The sequence below is a fragment of the Salvelinus sp. IW2-2015 genome, linkage group LG16, assembly GCF_002910315.2.
Source record: "Salvelinus sp. IW2-2015 linkage group LG16, ASM291031v2, whole genome shotgun sequence".
In the NCBI taxonomy this organism is placed as follows: Eukaryota; Metazoa; Chordata; class Actinopteri; order Salmoniformes; family Salmonidae; genus Salvelinus; species Salvelinus sp. IW2-2015.
Window position 1 is genome coordinate 32,348,041 of NC_036856.1, and position 20,111 is coordinate 32,368,151.

Below are 20,111 nucleotides of genomic sequence, written 5' to 3' on the forward strand. Positions count from 1 at the left end.
AGGGTACATGTTGTGTGAATTGGTAGATAGTATTTGTTAGATTTTGCTGCACTGTCGGAACTAGAAGCACAAGCATTTCACTACACCGCTATAACATCTCCTAACCTGCTACAAAAAGTCACATCTGACAATAGCTGTATGCTTTCTAGTCAAAACCTTATTTTTCCTCATGGAATGGCCAGACAGAGCCAGACCAGTCATGAGAAAGCAGATTGTCAGAATGATAATAATATGATAAGTTATGATGGCGCGGACAATGCATTGCTAGACAGTAATAATGATCAAGTGATTATATATGATAACGTGTAGTGAGTGGCCAGAAATTTAATGATAATAATAGTGCTAACACAGTGAATGGCTGTGGAGCTGGTGTGTTCTTCCTGTTGTGGTTTGGCCAATAGAAGCCCTCTGAGAACTTGAAGTATGCAGGCTAGGCTAAAAGAAGGCTGATGGTATTGATAAAGCAGTGTGAGTGAACTGAGATAGAGAGGGCAATTGGCCAGACTGGCCAATGTTCACTCTCAACCCTAACCCTAGCTTCAATGGCGCACAAACTGCAAACACACTGGACTCTAACCATGCACTCCTGGTTCAACCCTAACCCTCAACCACAACCCTAACCTAAATGTATGTACAGTGGGCAAAAAGTATTTATAGTCAGCCACCAATTGTGCAGTTTTCCACTTAAAAGATCAGAGAGGCCTGTAATTTTCATCATAGGTACACTTCAAGACAAAACAGACAGACAAAATGAGAAAAAAAAATCCAGAAATCCATTGTAGGATTTTTAATGAATTTATTTGCAAATTATGGTGGAAAATAAGTATTTGGTCACCTACACAACAAGCAAGATTTCTGGCTCTCACAGACCTGTAACTTCTTTCTTAAGAGGCTCCTCTGTCCTCCACGTCTCAGTACCTTGTTATGTGGTGTACCTATGATGAAAATTACAGGCCTCTCTCATCTTTTTAAGTGGGAGAACTTGCACAATTGGTGGCTGACTAAATACTTTTCTGCCCCACTGTAAATTTATGTAAATGTATTCCCTTCATGCTGTTCTTGTTTATTAATGTTCTGTATTATGTTTCACATTGTGTGGACCCCAGAAATAAAATATCAAATACCAATAACTCTAACCCTAGCTTCATGTCCACATCATTAAATTTGCTAACGGCTCGACAGTGGTAGGACTGATCACCGACGACGATGAGGCAGCCTATAGGGAGGAGGTCAGAGACCTGTGAGTGTGGTACCAGGACAACCTTTCCCTCAATGTCAGCAAGACAAAGGAGCTGATCGTGGACTACAGGCAATGAAGGGGTGAGCACGCCCCCAACTACATTGATGGGGCTGTAATAGGGCGGGTCGAGAGCTTCAAGATCCTTGGAATTAACATGGTCCACACACACCCACACAGTTGTGAAGAGGGCATGGCAGAGCCTCTTGCCCCTCAGGAGGCTGAAAACTTAAATCCGTTTTATAAAATTTCTATCAGCATGTTAAATGTGCAACCAGAGGGAAAAAAACTCTGGACCACCTCTACTCCACATACAGAGACACATACAAATCTCTCCCTCACCCGCCATTTGGCAAATCTGACCATAATTCTATCCTCCTGATTCCTGCTAACAAGCAAACATTAAAGCAGGAAGCACCAGTGACTAGATCAATAAAAAAGTGGTCAGATGAAGCAGATGCTAAGCTACAGGACTGTTTTGCTAGCACAGACTGGAATATGTTCCTGGATTCCAACGATGGCATTGAGGAGTACACCACATCAGTCATTTGCGTCATCAATAAGTGCATCGATGACGTCGTCCCCACAGTGACCGTARGCACATACCCCAACCAGAAGCCATGGATTACAGGCAACATCCGCACTGAGCTAAAGGCTAGAGCTGTCACTTTCAAGGAGTGGGACTCTAACCCGGAAGCTTATAAGAAATGCCACTATGCCCTCTGACGAACCATCAAACAGGCAAAGCGTCAATACAGGACTAAGATCGAATCGTACTACACTGGCTCCGACGCTCATCGGATGTGGCAGGGCTTGCAAACCATTACAGACTACAAAGGGATGCACAGCCGAGAGCTGCCCAGTGACACGAGCCTACCAGACGAGCTAAACTACTTCTATGCTCACTTCGAGGCAAATAACACTGAAACATGCATGAGAGCACCAGCTGTTCCGGAAGACTGTGTGATCACGCTCTCCACAGCCGATGTGACTAAGACCTTTAAACAGGTCAACATTCACAAGGCCGCAAGGCCAGATGGATTACCAGGATGTGTACTGCGAGCATGCGCTGACCAACTGGCAAGTGTCTTCACTGACATTTTCAACCTCTCCCTGTCCGAGTCTGTAATACCAACATGTTTTAAGCAGACCACCATAGTCCCTGTGATCAAGAACACTAAGGTAACCTGCTTAAATTACTACCGACCCGTAGCACTTACGTCTGTAGACATGAAGGGCTTTGAAATGCTGGTCATGGCTCACATCAACACCATTATCGCAGAAAACCTAGACCCACTCCAATTTGCATACCGCCCAACAGATCCACAGATGATGCAATCTCTATTGCACTCCACACTGCCCTTTCCCACCTAGACAAAAGGAACACCTATGTGAGAATACTATTCATTGACTACAGCTCAGCGTTCAACACCATAGTGCCTTCAAATCTCATCAATAAGCTAAGGACCCTGGGACTAAACACCTCCCTCTGCAACTGGATCCTGGACTTCCTGCCGTGCCGCCCCCAGGTGCTAAGGATAGGTTTCAACACATCCGCCGCGCTGATCCTCAACACAGGGGCCCCTCAGGGGTGTGTGCTCAGTCCCCCCCTGTACTCCCTGTTCACTCATGACTGCACGGCCAGGCACGACTCCAACACCATCGTTAAGTTTGCCGATGACACAACAGTGTAGGCCTGATCACCGACAACGACGAGACAGCCTAAAGGGAGGAGGTCAGAGACCTGGCCGTGTGGTGCCAGGACAACAACCTCTCCCTCAACATGATCAAGACAATGGAGATGATTGTGGAATACAGGAAAAAGAGGACTGAACACGCCCCCATTCTCATCGACGGGGCTGCAGTGGAGCAGGTTGAGAGCTTCAAGTTCCTTGGTATCCACATCACCAACAAACTACAATGGTCCAAGCACACCAAAAACACTCACAAATGTTTACAGATGCACAATCGAGAGCATCCTGTCGGGCTGTATCACCGCCTGGTACGGCAACTGCTCCGCCCATAACCGTAAGGCTCTCCAGAGGGTAGTGAGATCTGCACAACGCATCACCGGGGGCAAACTACCTGCCCTCCAGGACACCTACACCCCCCGATGTCACAGGAAGGCCAAAAAGATCGTCAAGGACAACAACCACCCGAACCACTGCCTGTTCACCCCACTATCATCCAGAAGGCGAGGTCAGTACAGGTGCATCAAAGCGGGTACCGAGAGACTGAAAAACAGCTTCTATATCAAGGCCATCAGACTGTTAAACAGCTATCACTAACATTGAGTGGCTGCTGCCAACATACTGACTCAACTCTAGCCACTTTAATAATGGAAAAATTGATGTAATAAATGTATCACTAGCCACTTTAAACAATGCCACTTTATATAATGTTTACATACTCTACATTACTCATCTCATATGTATATACTGTACTCTATACCATCTACTGCATCTTGCCTATGCCATTCGGCCATCACTTATTCATATATTTTTATGTACATATTCTTATTCATTCCTTTACACTTTTTGTGAAATTGTTAGGTTAGATTACTTGTAGATATTACTGCATGGTCGGAACTAGAAGGACAAGCATTTTGCTACACTCGCATTAACATCTGCTAACCATGTGTATGTGACGAATAAAATTTGATTTGATTTGATTTAATTTACCTTTCATCAGGACAACAACCTAAACCACAAAGACAAATCTACACTGGAGTTGGTTACCAAGAAGACAGTGAGTGGCCAAGTTAGAGTTTTGACTTAAAACTTCTTACGGCTGAGATCCCGTTAACGGGATCGACAGTGAAAGTGCAGGGCGCCAAATTCAAACAACAGAAATCTCATAATTAAAATTCCTCAAACATACAAGTATTTTACACCATTTTAAAGATTAACTTGTTGTTAATCCCACCACACTGTCCGATTTCAAAAAGGCTTTACGACGAAAGCACACCATCTGATTATGTTAGGTCAGTACCTAGTCACAGAAAAACACAGCCATTTTTCCAGCCAAAGAGAGGAGTCGCAAAAAGCAGAAATAGAGATTAAATTAATCACTAACCTTTGATGATCTTCATCAGATGGCACTCATAGGACTTCATATTACACAATACATGTATGTTTTGTTCGATAAAGTTCATATTTATTTATATCCAAAAATCTTAGTTTAGATTGGCGCGTTATGTTCAGTAATGTTTTGTCTCCAAAACATCTGGTGATTTTGCAGAGAGCCACATCAATTTACAGAAATACTCATAATAAACATTAAACCTTTTACATGGAAACATTAAACGTTTTACATGGAACTTTAGATAAACTTCTCCTTAATGCAACCGCTGTGTCAGACTTCAAAAAAACTTTACGGAAAAAGCACACCATGCAATAATCTGAGTAAGGCGCTCAGACACAAAAACAAGCCATACAGGTACCTGCCATGTTGTGGAGTCAATAGAAGCCAGAAATAGCATTATAAATATTCACTTACCTTTGATGATCCTCATCAGAATGCACTCACAGGAATCCCAGCTCCACAATAAATGTTTGTTTTGTTCGATAAAGTCCATAATTTATGTCCAAATACCTCCTTTTTGTTCGCGCGTTTAGTTCAAAAATCCAAATTCATGACGCACAGGACAGACGAAAAGTCAAAAGATTCCATTACAGTTCGTAGAAACATGTCAAACGATGTATAGAATCAATCTTTAGGATGTTTTTAACATAAATCTTCAATAATGATTCAACCGGAGAATTCCTTTGTCTTTAGAAACGAAAAGGAACGCAGCTACCTCTCACGAGGGCGCGCCTGAGTGAGCTCGTGGCACTCTGCCAGACCCCTGACTCAATCAGCTCTCATTCCCTCATCCTTCACAGTAGAAGCCTGAAACAAGGTTCTAAAGACTGTTGACATCTAGTGGAAGCCTTAGGAAGTGCAATATGACCCCATAGACACTGTATATTGGATAGGCAAACCTACAAACCTCAGATTTCCCACTTCCTGGTTGGATTTTTTCTCAGGTTTTTGCCTGCCATATGAGTTCTGTTACACTCACAGACATCATTCAAACAGTTTTAGAAACGGAGTGTTTTCTATCCAAATCTACTAATAATATGCATATCTTAGCTTCTGGGCCTGAGTAGCAGGCAGTTTACTCTGGGCAACTTATTCATCCAAGCTACTCAATACTGCCCCCAGCCATAAGAAGTTAAATCTGCTAGAAAATCTATTGCAAGACATGAATAATACTGTCTAGTCATGATCCCCAACACCTTGACAGAGCTTGAAGAATTTGAAAAGAATAATTAGAAAATATTGCATAATACAGGTGTGCAAAGCTCACATGGGACTTACCCAAGAAGACTTGCAACTGTAATCGCTTCCCAAGGGGTTTCTAACATGTATTGACTCAGGGGGTGAATACTTATCTAATCAAGGTACAGTTGCAAGAAAAAGTTTGTGAACCCTTTGAAATGACCTGGATTTCTGCATTGATTACTCATAAAATGTGGTCTGATCTTCATCTAAGTCACAATAGTAGACAAACACAATCTGACTAAACTAATAACACACAAACAGTTGTACTTTTCACATTTTTATTGAAGACATTGAGTAATCATTCACTGTGCACGCTGGAAAAAGTAAGTGAACCTCTGTGTTAACGACTTCTCCAAAAGTAATTTGGAGTCAGGTGTTTCAATTAGGGAGATGAGATTGGAGGTCTGGGTTGTAAAGGCACACAAAGCCTGGTTACTGACAAATTTGTTCTTCTCCAGAAAGATTGATAAGTGTGACCCATGCCTCGATCCCAACAACTTTCACAGGACCTTAGAAGACGCATTATAGAGATGCACGAAGCTGGAAAAGCACGAAGCTAGAAAAGGCATTGCTAAAGACCTTGGTGTTCATCAATCCACGGTAAGACAAATTGTCTACAAATGGCGAAGATTCAGGACTGTTGCTATTCTCCCTAGAAGTGTGCGTCCTGCGAAGATCACTCCAAGAGCACAAAGGGCAATCCTGAAAGAGGTGAGAAAGAACCCAAGGGTAACAGCAAAAGACCCCCAGAAAACTCTACAAACAACGAAAGTCTGTGTTGATGTGTCCACTATCAGAAAAACACTGAAAAACAATGGTGTTCGTGGAAGGACACCACGAAGGAAACCACTGCTGTCTAAAAAAAACATTGTGACACGTCTCAAGTTTGCCCAAGACCACCTGGATGTTCCACAACGCTTCTGGGAAAATGTGCTGTGGACAGACGAAACAAAAGTTTAACTTTTGGGGAAAAATGTACAACGTTATGTGTGGAGGAAAAAGGGCACTGCACACCAACACCAAAACCTCATCCCAACTGTGAAGCATGGTGGAGGGAGCATCATGTTTTGGGGCTGCTTTGCTGCCTCAGGGCCTGGACGCCTTGCAATCATTGAGGGAACAATGAATTCAAAAGTGTATCAAGACATTTTACAGGAGAATGTCAGGGCAGCAGTCCATGACCTCAAGCTTAAGAGAGGTTGGGTGATGCAACAAGACAACCCAGAAATACTGATGAACTGAAACAGATTTGTAGGGAGGAATGGAACAAAATTCCTCCTCAACGTTGTGCAGTCTTTAAGCAGCTACAGGAAATGTTTGGTGGAGGTTGTTGCTGCTAAAGGAGGATCAACAAGTAGTAAATTCAAGGGTCACCTACTTTTTCCAGCCTGCACTGTGAATGATTTCTCGATGTCTTCAATAAAAAATGTAAAAGTACAACTGTTTGTGTGCTATTAGTTTAGTCAGATTGTGTTTGTCTATTATTAAGACTTAGATGAAGATCAGACCACATTTTATGAGTAATCAATAAAGAAAATACAGGTCATTCCAAAGAGTTCACAAACTTTTCTTGCAACTGTATATTCATGTTTTTCATTCATCTTTAAAAATGTTAGCATTTTTCTTCTACTTTGACATTATATAATATTTGTGTAGATCGTTGACAAAAAATGACAATTTAATTAATTTGAAACACTTTAGTAACACAATAAAATGTGAAGAAATCCAAGGGGGGTATAGTAGACTTTCTATAGGCACTGTATATTGTATATACAGCTGAAGTCAGAAGTTTACATACACCTAGGTTGGATCAATAAAATCGTTTTTCAACCACTCCACAAATTTCTTGTTAACAAACTATGTATTTTGCCAAGTCGTTTAGGACATCGATTTTGGCATGACACAAGTAATTTTTCCAACAATTGTTTACAGACAGATTATTTCACTTATAATCACTGTATCACAATTCCAGTGGGTCAGAAGTTTACATACACTAAGTTGACTGTGCCTTTAAACAGCTTGGAAAATTCCAGAAAATGATGTCATGGCTTTAGAAGCTTCTGATAGGCTAATTGACACCTTTGATCAATTGGAGGTGATCTGTGGATGTATTTCAAAGCCTACCTTCAAACCCAGGAGCCTCTTTTCTTGACATCATGGAAAATCAAAAGAAATCAGCCAAGACTCAGAAAAAAGATTGGAACCACAAGTCTGGTTCATCCTTGGGAGCAATTTCCAAAGGTAACACGTTCATCTGTACAAGCAATAGTACGCAGAGTATAAACACCATGGACCATGCAGCCGTTTCATACACGCCTCAGGAAAGGAGACGCGTTTTCTGTCTCCTAGAGATGAACGGACTTTGGGGCGAAAAATGAAATTCTAATCCCAGAACCAAGCAGTCGATGTAGTGAGTGGAACGCGTGTGTGAAGATGGCCTGGAGAAAACAGTACAAAAAGTATCTGATATCCACAATAAAACAAAGTCCTATATCAACATAACTAGAAAAATGGGCGCTGTGCCTCAGCAAGGAAGAAGCCATGTGCTGTGCTTCCTGAGTAGTGTGTAGACCGCCATATAAAGAGATAGCTGCAGATACGTGATTGTGTGTTTGCATGAGAGCGTGCTAGTGTAGTGGGGGGGACAAAGATCTTACTTTTTGGAGAAATGTCCTCTGGTCTGATGAAACAAAAATAGAACTGCTTGGCCATAATGACCATCGTTATGTTTGGAGGAAAAAGGGGATGTCTTGCAAGCCGAAGAACACCATCCCAACCGTGAAGCACGGGGGTGGCAGCATCATGTTGTGGGGGTGCTTTGCTGCAGGAGGGACTGGTGCACATCACAAAATAGATAACATCATGAAAAAGGAAAATGATGTGCATATATTGAAGCAACATCTCAAGACATCAGTCAGGGAGTTAAAGCTTGGTCGCAAATGGGTCTTCCAAATGGACAATGACCCCAAGAATATTTCCAAAGTTGTGGCAAAATGGCTTAAGGACAACAAAGTCAGGGTATTGGAGTGGCCATTAAAAAGCCCTGACCTCAATCCTATAAAAACTTTGTGGGCATAACTGAAAAAGCGTGTGCAAATAAGGAGGACTATAAACCTGACTCAGTTACACCAGCTCTGTCAGGAGGAATGGGCCAAAATTTACCCAACTTATTGTGGGAAGCTTGTGGAAGTCTCCCCGAAATGTTTGACCCAAGTTAAACAATTTAAAGGTAATGCTACCAAATACTAATTGAGTGTATGTAAACTTCTGACCCACTGGGAATGTGATGAAAGAAATAAAAGCTGAAATAGATCATTCTCTCTACTATTATTCTGACATTTCACATTCTTAAAATAAAGTGGTGATCCTAACTGACCTAAGACAGGGAATTTTTTACAAGGATTAAATGTCAGGAATTGTGAAATACTAAGTTGAAATGTATTTGGCTAAGGTGTATGTAAACTTCTGACTTCAACTGTATGTCTTTAGTATTTTACAGATAGAAAAATTAAAAAAGTATTTTTTCACAGTCTGCTCTGGACAAGTCTGGTCCTGAACTCTATACTACCAATCAGGTTTCAGAAGTTAGCGAGGTAACTTTGGTCAACTCTGAGTTCAACTCGAGATAACCAGTATCACAAAAGTCTCTCACCTTTTAGCCAGGTATATTTCAATGGCAACGAATCGTTCATAGCTAACCTGCTCCAAGGCAGGCTAACTTTGGTGCTAACTCCATTTATCCTGAATATAGTGTCTGAGCCATGAGTTGAGAACCAATGAAATCAGATACCCTCCCTCTCTCAAAGATTGTCATCATCCACTTCATTTGCAACCTGGTCTCAGAGCATTTCATATTATTCTGTACGTAAATCAGTGACTCTTCTTTTAATATAATATGTTACGTTTCGTATGGACTGTATTAATTTGTGGATTGTCATCACCCATTTCGTATGATATGTTGCAAATTTCCAAATGTACGATATGTTAACTAGGTGGCTAACCTTAGCTAGTTGGCTAACATTAGCTAGGCTAAGGGTTAGGGTTAAGTTTAGGAGTTAGGTTAAAGGGTTAATGTTTGGGTTAGGGGAAGGGTTAGCTAAAAGGGTAAAGGTTAGGGTTAGGGGAAGGGTTATCTATATGGCTAATTAGTTGCAAAGTAGCTAAAAAGTAGTAAGTAGTTGAAAGTTGCTAAAATGTTAAATTTGTCCTCGAACTCGCAACCTTTGGGTTGCTAGACATTCGTATTATACACCAACCTACCCACCCTCCTTTTGTTTTTGGCTTAAGTAACCTTCTGTCTTATGTAACAATACCAAACGTAACATATCATACTCATTTCAGTGTCTCGGATTTACATTTACTGTGTTAGGTCTAGTGTATGAAACTGGGCTGTCATTTGATGATGAAATATTTGATGAATTAAACATATTTTTGTGTGTAAAAAACAGTAATGTCAAGATACCTATCACATTACACATTTAGCAATGACAACATTTGCTTTCCAAACTGTACTTTTTCCAGGTGATTGTATTTTGAAATTTACGCAAAGGCAAAGTGACAGCCGCAACCAAACATTGACATATAATGCATAGATGGCAGTTTCCATTCAAGTCTAGACTGCAAGCCATTGCTAGAGTAGCCCTTCCCATGAGTCAAATTGCAAAGGTTTTGAGGTTTTAAATCCTTCTATGGATTATATTTCTATGGCCACAACGCAACAAGCTGTTCCACAGATAGAAGAAGCAGCGATAGGAGTGGGAAAAATGTGCTCCTGCATTTAGAAGCACACCAAAGACGGCATTAAAGATAAGTAATACAAATATAGGCTACACTAAAAAAGGCCTGTTTCACACCATAGCCTGCTGAATTTGCAAGATAACTTTTTTTTCCATTTTGATTTCAGCACAAATTAAAATGTGGCACTGAATACTGACTCTCCCATGGATTGATATTTCATAATTGTGTCAATGAAGCGTTAAGCCAGCCACATGCGACATTCACGTGCAGTTACAAGCCTGCTCGAGTTAGCGACAGGCTGACGAGTAATATCTACCATTGTAGGCCTAGTACGGATGAAGCCTGGCTGGAATGTGAATACAGTTTGATACCACATCTTAGTTTCCTTCTAGCTTTCTTAGAAGTATACCCCTCTGGCCATTACCAAATGTCCTGAATAACAAGCTCACCCCGGACCATGCCCTAATCCCGACACTAGTAAAAGAAAGAGACTGGGGAAGTGCTTGCTGTTGTTAAATAAAACCTGTTTGAAAATAATTTGAAATTGATGTGCCTTGATTTGAGGGCAGCACAGGTTAACTGTCCTGTTGCATAACAATCACATTTTGAAACAGTGTGTGCATTCATCATGCGCATAGAAAAACTCAAGCTGGGGGGACCGTTAGAGATATTTGGAACWCACACATGAAAAGGTTAAACAGGTTAACATTCATAAGGCAGCAGGGCTAACCAGCTGGCAAGTGTCTTCACGGACATTTTCAGACTCTCCCTGACCCAGTCTGTAATACCTAAATGTTTCAAGCAGACCACCAGAGTCCCTGTGCCCAAGAACGCCAAGGTAACCTGTCTAAATGACTATCACCCCGTAGCACTCACATCTGAAGCCATGAAATGCTTTGAAAGGCTGGTCATGGCTCACATCAACACCAACATCCCAGACACTCTGGACCCACTCCAATTCGCATAGTGCCCCAACAGATCCACAGATGATGCCATCTCTATTGCCTGGTAGTAAGGTTAGGCAACAACACATCGCCATGCTGACCCTCAACATGGGGGCCCCTCAGGGGTGCTTAGTCCCCTCCTGTATTCCCTGTTCACATCACTGAGATTTCCACATCACTAAGGATCTATCATGGTCCAAACATACCAACACAGTTGTTGAAGAGGCACGACAATGCCTCTTTCCCTTCTGGAGACTGAAAAGATTTGGCATGGGCCCTCAGATCCTCAAATAGCTCATCTTGACTGACTGCATCACCGTTTTGTATGTTCGGCATACAATTGCAAGGTGCTACAGAAGGTAGTGCTTAAGACCCAGTACATCAATGGGGTCGAGCTCCCGGCTATCCAGGACCTCTATACCAATTGGTGTCAGAGGATGGCCCTAGAAATGTTCAAAGATTCCAGCTACCCAAGGCATAGACTGTTCTCTCTGCTACCGCATGGGAAGCGGTACCGTTGCACCAAGTCTGGAACCAACAGGACCCTGAACAGCTTTTACCCCCAATCCATAAGACTGCAAATAGTTAGTTTGGACAGATATTGGTTAACTATTTAACTATCTGCATTGACCTTTTTGCATACCTTTTTTTACTCATCACATACGCTGTTGCTCCTATTTACTATCTATCAATTTATACCTATATTATGTATATATTTACCTCAATTACCCCGTACCCCTGTACATCAACTAGGTACTGGTACCCCTTGTGTAAAGACAAGTTATCATTACTCATTGTGTATCTATTATTACTTTTATTATTATGTGTTTTACTTTCTTTTCTTTCTCTATTTTCTTTCTCACTGCATTGTTGGGAAGGCCCCATAAGTAAGCGTTTCACTTAGATCACCTGTTGTTTATTAAGCATGTAATGAATACATTTGATTTGATGATTTGATCTCAAGCTGGTAGGATGGCCACTAGATGGAGCCACAGTCCATTTATTTCAGTCTTCCACCTTAAAAGTAGGCCTACATGTTATCAGCAGTGGAGCAAGGTACACTATTTAACCAAACCCATCATAATATATCTAACCAAAGAAGGTATATTTTTGGAGCTGATGTATGAACTGTGATGAGTGTGTGTGTGGTGTGTGTGTGAGGGTGTCTGTGTGTGTGTGTGTGTGTGTGTGTGTGTGTGGTGTGTGTGTGTGTGAGTGTTTCTCTTTTGCAGTTTTATTCAACATGAATTGTAACTATCACAGAGACCACACAGACCAGAGAGAGAGCGAGAGAGAAAGACAGAGACATAGACGGAATGAGCATCCCAAATCTGCTCCTATTGTATTGTTATCGTTGATGTTGATACATTTGTACACAAACAGAAAACTCAAATAATTTATCCACTTAAAGCTGCAATATGTAACTTTTCTGGTGACCCGACAAAATTCATATAGAAATGTGAGTTATAGATCTATCATTCTCATTGAAAGCAAGTCTAAGAGGCAGTATATCTGTTCTATGTGCACTATTTCTATGCTTCCCGTTTTTAAGTTTTGTTTTTGCTTATTTTACTTTCAGTTTTGTACACCAGCTTCAAACAGCTGAAAATACAATATGTTTGGTTATTGACAATATATTTCACAGTGGTTTAGATGGTACAATGATTCTCTACACTATACTTGCTTGTTTTATCATATAAACTGAAATTAGGCGAATTATTAGAATTGTAGCAACCTGGAAATGGCGGAGAGATTTCTCCACCGTGCATCTTTGTGAGAATGTTTCGGGCATTTCTCCCCGCTCCCGTCTATCTCTCTCTCTCTGTCTCTCTGTCTCTCTCTAATCAGTTTTTCTCCAAGAAACAAGCTTCTTACTCTATAGTGTGTTCTGTTTACTGAACTTCTAAAAACACTGTGCGGTCACATCTCCATAAATGTGGCCCTCTGCAGCTCGTTTGTTTACAAGTTCTTTAAAAGTTTGCAATCCTGAAAAATCTGCTACGAGGCCGGGGGGTAGAGGTCTGGTGAAGCGGAAGACTTTTTTTTCCGTGGAACCAGGCAGGCTGGCCCAGGCTGTAGATGGCGCAATGAGACAACACAAAACATGGAAATTCCTAAGTCTCCAACATCGTGTCGAGTTTGTAAACAATCTAAAATGTTATAGGCCTACTTAAATAGAAATGACCTAGGTCTACTCTACTTAGACACTCACCAAGTATTCGGAAAAAGTAAATTAGATTGTATTAAACTCCAGCTGCCTTTGATCTCACGAAGTCTATGGGTAAATATTGATAATGCAGCTCACTGTCTACGATAAAGACATGCAGCGAGTTGTGTAGCCGTCGCCTTATTTCATTTCCCCCCATTCTTACTATGCCATGAGATAAAATCCTTACATAATTATCCCCGTGGCTCAAAGTATATAATGCTCCTCTTCAAAGGAGTCATTCCTTTTCCACAACATTTATATCTAGTTATTAAATGGGATTGTTTTAAAACTTACCTAGAATCCACGCTTTTGATTTACCTTTGCTTTACCTTCTTAAGCACGTTTTTTACGTTACAAAGTGTTATCATACAAAACAAAGACGTTGCATTTGGTTATTAAAAGTATGCCTGTGAATGCCAAATAATCAAATTTACACCAACTCAAATCTAATATGAATCACAAATCTCCATAAATTATCAACAAGGATAATAGGCCTATAATAATAGTAAATTCCAATGATTAGCCTATAATTAGCATACTATATTTCTGAGAGACAAGTAGGCAGGTGTAGCCGAAAATATATCAGCTTTATTAAAACACTTTACAACGAGAAAATTAAGCAAATCTCAAAAAGGGTATACAATAAGTGCAAATTTGTTGCAATTTTTGTTATAAAAAGCTTTGTGTATGTGCATGTACTTTTATAAATCAGAACAGAGGCCTAGTTACATGAAATATAGGCTATTTGTTTGCGCAAGTAATGACAGCAAACACATAATTAAAATCGTTTTGAAACTTCTTTTGAAGAAGAAAACGTTGGCCAATAGAGAACAGAATAAGGCAAAGTGGTTTCATTGTCATATAAGCGTTTGTGCTTTCCCACTGGGCAAAAACGGGTTGAACGTTGTTTCCACATCATTTCAACCTACAACAAAAAAATCTATGTGATGACGTCGAATCAACGTGGAAAACCCATTGGATTGGCAAAAAGTCATCAACATAAGGGCATTCCCACTGAGCACGCACTGGTTGAATCAACGTTGTTTCCACATAATTTCAATGAAATTAAGTTGAACCAACATGGAATAGACGTTTAATTGACGTCTGTGCCCAGTGGGTTTCGTCTTTCCCCCCCTAACTTTTAACCTAAATCCAATGACATGGTGATTTTCGGGGGGATTTCTCGTTGAGTTCACAATAGTTGACAACTCAATCAAATGTAAATAAAAATTTGAGGTTGAAGTGACATCTGTGCCCAGTGGGTCCTTCACTTCAGAAACAGTTAGTGCATAATATACTGTCCTTCATTTAGACCAATCAAGACGACGAAGGTCACTGAAAATATATCCTGACTTGAGAAGTTTTTCCAGACTCTCAAAAATAGGCTACTGTCCCAATTGTTCGTTCTCATCAGTAAGATGACAGGCCATTTATTTGGGTTTTAACTGTCGCCAGACATGTATAGAATCAGTTTAAATTGCTCGATTCTGTGTTCATTCTCATCTCCAGAGCACAGTTTGGGCCTTTACTCGCACTACATTTCCTGCTCACATCACGCACGGTTTGACGTCTTGACAAAGGCTTTGGTGATGGTGGTGATGGTGATGATGATGATAGTACGATCCACTGGCTGAGGGATGGAACGAGGAGATGCCGTTAAAATTCAGGACAAAATCCTTCCTGTCGACCACGGGTGAGGAGTGGTTTTGGTAGCGAGGGATCCACTAGAGAGAGAGAGAGAAGAGAGTGAGAGAGAGAGAGAGAGAGAGAGAGAGAGGAGAGTAGAGAGAGGAGAGAAGAGAGAGAGAGAGAGAGAGAGCGAGAGAGAGAGGGAGAGAGAGAGAGAGAGAGAGAGAGTAGAGGAGAGAAGAGAGAGAGAGAGGAGAGGGAGAGAGAGAGAGAGAGAGAGAGAGAGGAGAGAGAGAGAGACGAGAGAAAGAGAGAGAGAGCGAGAGAGGAGGAGAGAGAGAGGAGAGAGTGAGAGAAGAAGAGAAGAGAGAGAGAGAGAGAGAGAGGAGAGAGAGAGAGGAGAGAGCAGAGAGAGAAGAGAGAGAGAGAGAGAAGAGAGAGAGAGAGAGAGAGAGAGAGAGAGAGAGAGAGAGATGAGAGAGAGAGAAGAAGTGAGAGAGAGAGCGGAGAGAGAGAGATAGAAGCTTTCAAAATATAGAACAAATACACTCTTCTCCCCTCCTTCTAACTTAAGCTTTCAATAAGTTTATAGAATTGTTTTTACATACTCGTGTGTGGCACAGAGGAGCGTCCAATCCTAAATGTGAATAACTGGTCAATTAATCAGAAATATTTATATATTGTTAAACGCTTGACTTTTAAACAAAAAAAACAGTTTTCTTTCAGAATATAGGATAATTACACTCTGACGTTTATGCATTACATTGACTATGTGTAAAAATATGTTATAGTATTCAGTGTATTGTGTAGCCTATATTTCTTATATAGATTTTAAGGTTTGAAATTGACACATCTTCCAATAATTTGGCCAGTAAACAATGCGGAGACGTAGTCCCATAACACCACGCGCATAAATAAGAAATCACTTTCAGTAAATCTATAGATTAAACCTAATCAAGGACGGTGGGGACATTTGTTAATTTGTTATCTTATTAGACTATGTTATATTATGTTATGTTGACCTGTAATACATTATTAATTGCTGAAGAAACAGAGATTTGCTGGCCTTTTGAGAATAGGTAAAACAATGTCTCCGTCCTCAGTATTTCCTTTTCAGGAGAAAAGCACTAAAACAATCAATCTAAATGTCCTCTTCAGAATTATTCAAATTGAACCATGCAATTAATTCACTGTATACAATTAGATGCATAGACCCTAGGCATGTAGCCTCTGCTCATGCTAAGCTAAATATACATTCGAGCAGCAGTCTCCTTTAATWAAAAAATCAGCCAAACGGAAAACACTATCATGACTTGACTTCTGAATCTCTACGTCCTCTATACTAGCGTCTCTAATGTTTGTTTAGTTTAGTTGAGTTGGTGCACATATTTTGCGTGAGCCCCACTGTTGTATTATGTGTACACAGATATTTGACATAGAGAATGTTTAGTGTTACATTTTTAGTCTTTAACTTAACATGATCTGGTTAAAGACTGAAGTTAAGAGTGATTTGATAGGCATATAATAATCAAACAGCCTCGTTATGTTTCAGTGCTTTTCTACACCAATTGGCCTCCATATCGTTCACAAAGAGGTGTGAAATATTAATTAGGTCAGGGTGCTTATGTTTTCCCTCCTTGATTGTCCATTTCTCCTGAGGGCCATATAGACAATTATCCTGTTTATCCTCGAGATCTGCAGTAGCAACATCACACGTGCTAATTCATCATAATTATAGGCCTACCTCCTAAAATTATTTTCAGACAAATAATTGAATCGGTAAAATAAGAACATAGGTCCTGTCATAGATAGGTATGTATATATCAGGCCAGCTACACCGTCAGAGTGAGAGTCAGGAGAAGGAAGGGGGGAGAGTGACAGAGAGCGTGATCCTCATCAAGTTCATAAGGACTCCAGATGTGACGCCTGTACCCGCAGTGCGCGGTGTTTTCTCTCCTCGAGGCTGCAGGCCTTTATCCAGAGGGTCCTGCCTCGCGCTGCAGCCTTTGCGCCCCATTTTCAGAGACAACACACCCGTCGTGATTGACAGTCGCCATGAGGCGTGTAAGACCCCGCTAGCACAGATAACGTCTTGTCCTCTAAATAGTTATAAGAAGTCGCGTAAAGTTTAACAAGGCTTGGAGTCTCCTGTGGGTAGGTATAGGCCTATGCGCTTGTTTAAATCCTCTTCTTCAGTGTGGTCCGACTCGCACAGTCTTTGTTTAGATAACCCCCGAGGCTTTAGAAGGAATAATTCCGCTCTCAGAAATCACTTGGACTTTTGTTAAAGCCTCGATAAATTAGAAGCATTTTAAACAAGATGAACATTAACTAAATTACAAGTGGTCAACTGGCCTAAGGAGCGATGTGTATAATGTGGCTACAATTTTCATCATAGCCCATTGCATCGAGCTCCTATCCAAACATTTATGTAAACAAGAACGCAGCCCCATACATGATTTTATTCCTAAGGCTTAGCCTATATATTCAAGAACAGTTTTCAACTATTTTGTTAATTTCCGTTGTAAGAAGCTGTGGTTGCACTTATATTTCCCACCTCATCTGAATTGTCCTTATAATTATGCATGTATATTTGTCTTTGAGTCCCTCAAATAGGATTATTTCGGCCTATGTCATTCAAATTGTTTCCTTAATTCCACAACAGAATATAGTTGCAAACTAATAATCAGAAATACAATACAATTATTTTAACCCATAAAATTGGGAAGCTATTTTGCCATAACACAACCTGCAATGTGAAGGAGATGCATCCACGTGAACCAGTCATGTTAATTAAATGATATGAATATAACATTACATCGAAAATGCATTAAGAGACATATGCATCTCCAACATAGTTTTATAGATGTATTACAAATGCAAGTCATTACATATTTAGGTCGCAACAACTCACTTTTATATTAGTCTAATTATTTTATTTGCCAAAGTTTTGATTCATCTGCGTATCACACATGTCAAAGTTGTAGCTGTTAATGATATTCAACTAGACTACATTTGGTTCTGCATGTAGGAGATTGTCTATAAGACAGTCTATAAGATTTTCGGCATATTGTCTATAAGATAGGCCAACTATAATTTTCACAAATACAAATTTAGCAATTTTATAGGCTATTACGCATTGCGTAAAGTTGTGTTTTTAGCCTCCAGAAAACAGCATGACTGACCAAAGAGCAGGTCAATTGTCAACCTGCAAATATTTTTGTTTGCCACGTGTATAAAAAATGCAGTACTTTTTGTGATTGACCAAGTGTTATTACGCATGACATTTCACATCTATTTATTATCGTGTTATGACTTGATTTACACAACGTTTATTACCTGAGATTTCGGCGGTGTCCCTGGCGTTCTGGTGGAGGTAGCTCTGCTCCAGGGAGTAGGGGGACATGCCAGAGTGTAGCCCAGAGGACGCCGGGCTGCTGGAGGCCAGAGGCTGCTGCTTGATGTACGGGGAGCCGCCGGGAGACGCCCAGTGTCCGGAGGTACTGGCATATGGAGAATGACCGTGACCGTCCAACGCACTGGCCATAGCCGGGGACGAGGGCAAAGGGCTGCTGCTACTGTCCGGTCCACCGTATTCCCCGTTGGACGTTACCGGACAGCTGGCCATGTACGTGGACCCGGGGCTCGGGGACATGTGAGGTACGTGGTGGCCGCTAAGCCCGTCGTAGCCACCTGCCATGGAGTTGGTCATCATGTCCAAGTTGTAACTGTTGCTATGACACGCCAGAGACCCGGGCGCCTGAAATTCAAAGCTCTGCGGCAAAATGGAAGTACCGAAGCCTATCCCGTTCATCATCCGGTACATGGGCTTTAGGGCTTGGCATTTTCTCCGGAAGCCCCTGGGTCTGCGGCGGAACGAGCCCTCTTCGAACATGAACTCGCTGGCCGGGTCGATGGTCCAGTAGTGGCCTTTGCCCGGTCTGCCCAGCCCTTTTGGCAGCTTGATAAAGCACTCGTTTAGGGAAAGGTTGTGCCGGACGGAGTTCTTCCAGCCCTGGTATGATCCTCTGAAGAAGGGGAACCGGGCCTGGAGGAACTGATACACCTCACTGAGTGTCAACCTCTTGGTCGGTGAGCTCTGTATCGCCATGACGATGAGCGCAATGTAGGAGTAGGGAGGCTTCTCTGGTCGCCTCAGTCCTGAGCTCGCCTTCTTGCCTTTGGCCCCGGTCGAGGAACTGTCCATAGCGGCCTGTGGGCTCATCATGGCGGGGTGCAGGACACCGGAGGCCGGGCTGGACCTCAGGGGAGGCGGTGGGTCCAGCTGCTGCTGAGAGGTCTCGGTCGTCATCTCTGCTCCGCTGACGCACTGCGTAGCTGAGCAGTGACGCGAGGAGAGAAAGAGAGATGGGGGAAAGATGAGAAAGAGAGATGGGGGAAAGAGGAGAGCGAGATTGAGCAAGAGATCTAGAGAAGAAAAAGGGACGTATATGATTCAAAGAAGGTGATAGCAAGTAATGACACTTCTACTCAAAGTCCTCTACAAATCACATACGCCGTTGGTCTTCGGATTTCAACAAAATGGGCTTGGAGAGGAAAAACTCTCTTCCGTTCTGTTGGACTCGCCTATTACGCAGAAAATCTGCAGCGAGTTCGCAGTGTCAGAATGTGGGAGAGAGATGAGAGAGCAGAGTATCCAGGGAGTGCTGGAGCGCTCGCTATAATGCAGCGTTTTGCGGAGGTTCAGTTCGACACAGAGGCTCCGGTGCGGTTCGGTATCACCGTGGCGGTGAGTGCAGCTCTGCGGCGCACCGGGTGGCCATCGCCCGCCTTAATCCCTAAAGGGGAGGAAACGCGAAGACTCCTCAATTTAGTGCGCGCGGCCGCTCAGCCAAACAAAACGCGACCACCTATCATTTCGTAAATCTTTCTTTCCTCTAAGACCCCCCCATCTCCAAATCCCCCCTGAAATCAGTGACGACTAGAGCCCCCCTCCCCTCCCCTTCCACTGCCAGTCGCTGCAGCAGAGTCAAGCCCCTCTCTCTCTATCTCGCACCCCCCCTCCCTC

General features: G+C 41.9%; 1 protein-coding gene across 1 annotated transcript; it reads right to left on the reverse strand.

Annotated features, from left to right (window-relative positions):
- Positions 1-14,021: 14,021 nt before the first annotated feature.
- LOC111975293 (forkhead box protein F2-like) lies at positions 14,022-19,958 on the reverse strand. The gene is made up of 2 exons (XM_024003495.2): positions 18,408-19,958; positions 14,022-15,177 (listed from the first exon to the last, which is right to left on the reverse strand). The coding sequence occupies exons 1-2, from the start codon at positions 19,392-19,394 to the stop codon at positions 15,001-15,003; spliced, it is 1,164 nt and encodes a 387-aa protein (XP_023859263.1). The 5' UTR covers positions 19,395-19,958; the 3' UTR covers positions 14,022-15,000.
- Positions 19,959-20,111: the final 153 nt, after the last annotated feature.

What these genes read in the sequence shown, in the direction of transcription:
- LOC111975293 (XM_024003495.2), bottom strand. Translation starts at nt 19,394, where the DNA reads ATGACGACCGAGACCTCTCAGCAGCAGCTGGACCCACCGCCTCCCCTG. An exon ending in TCTCAGGTAATAAACGTTGT is followed by an intron (nt 15,178 to 18,407) that starts GTAAATCAAGTC and finishes CTCTCTCTCTAG; the next exon opens with TGGATCCCTCGCTACCAAAA.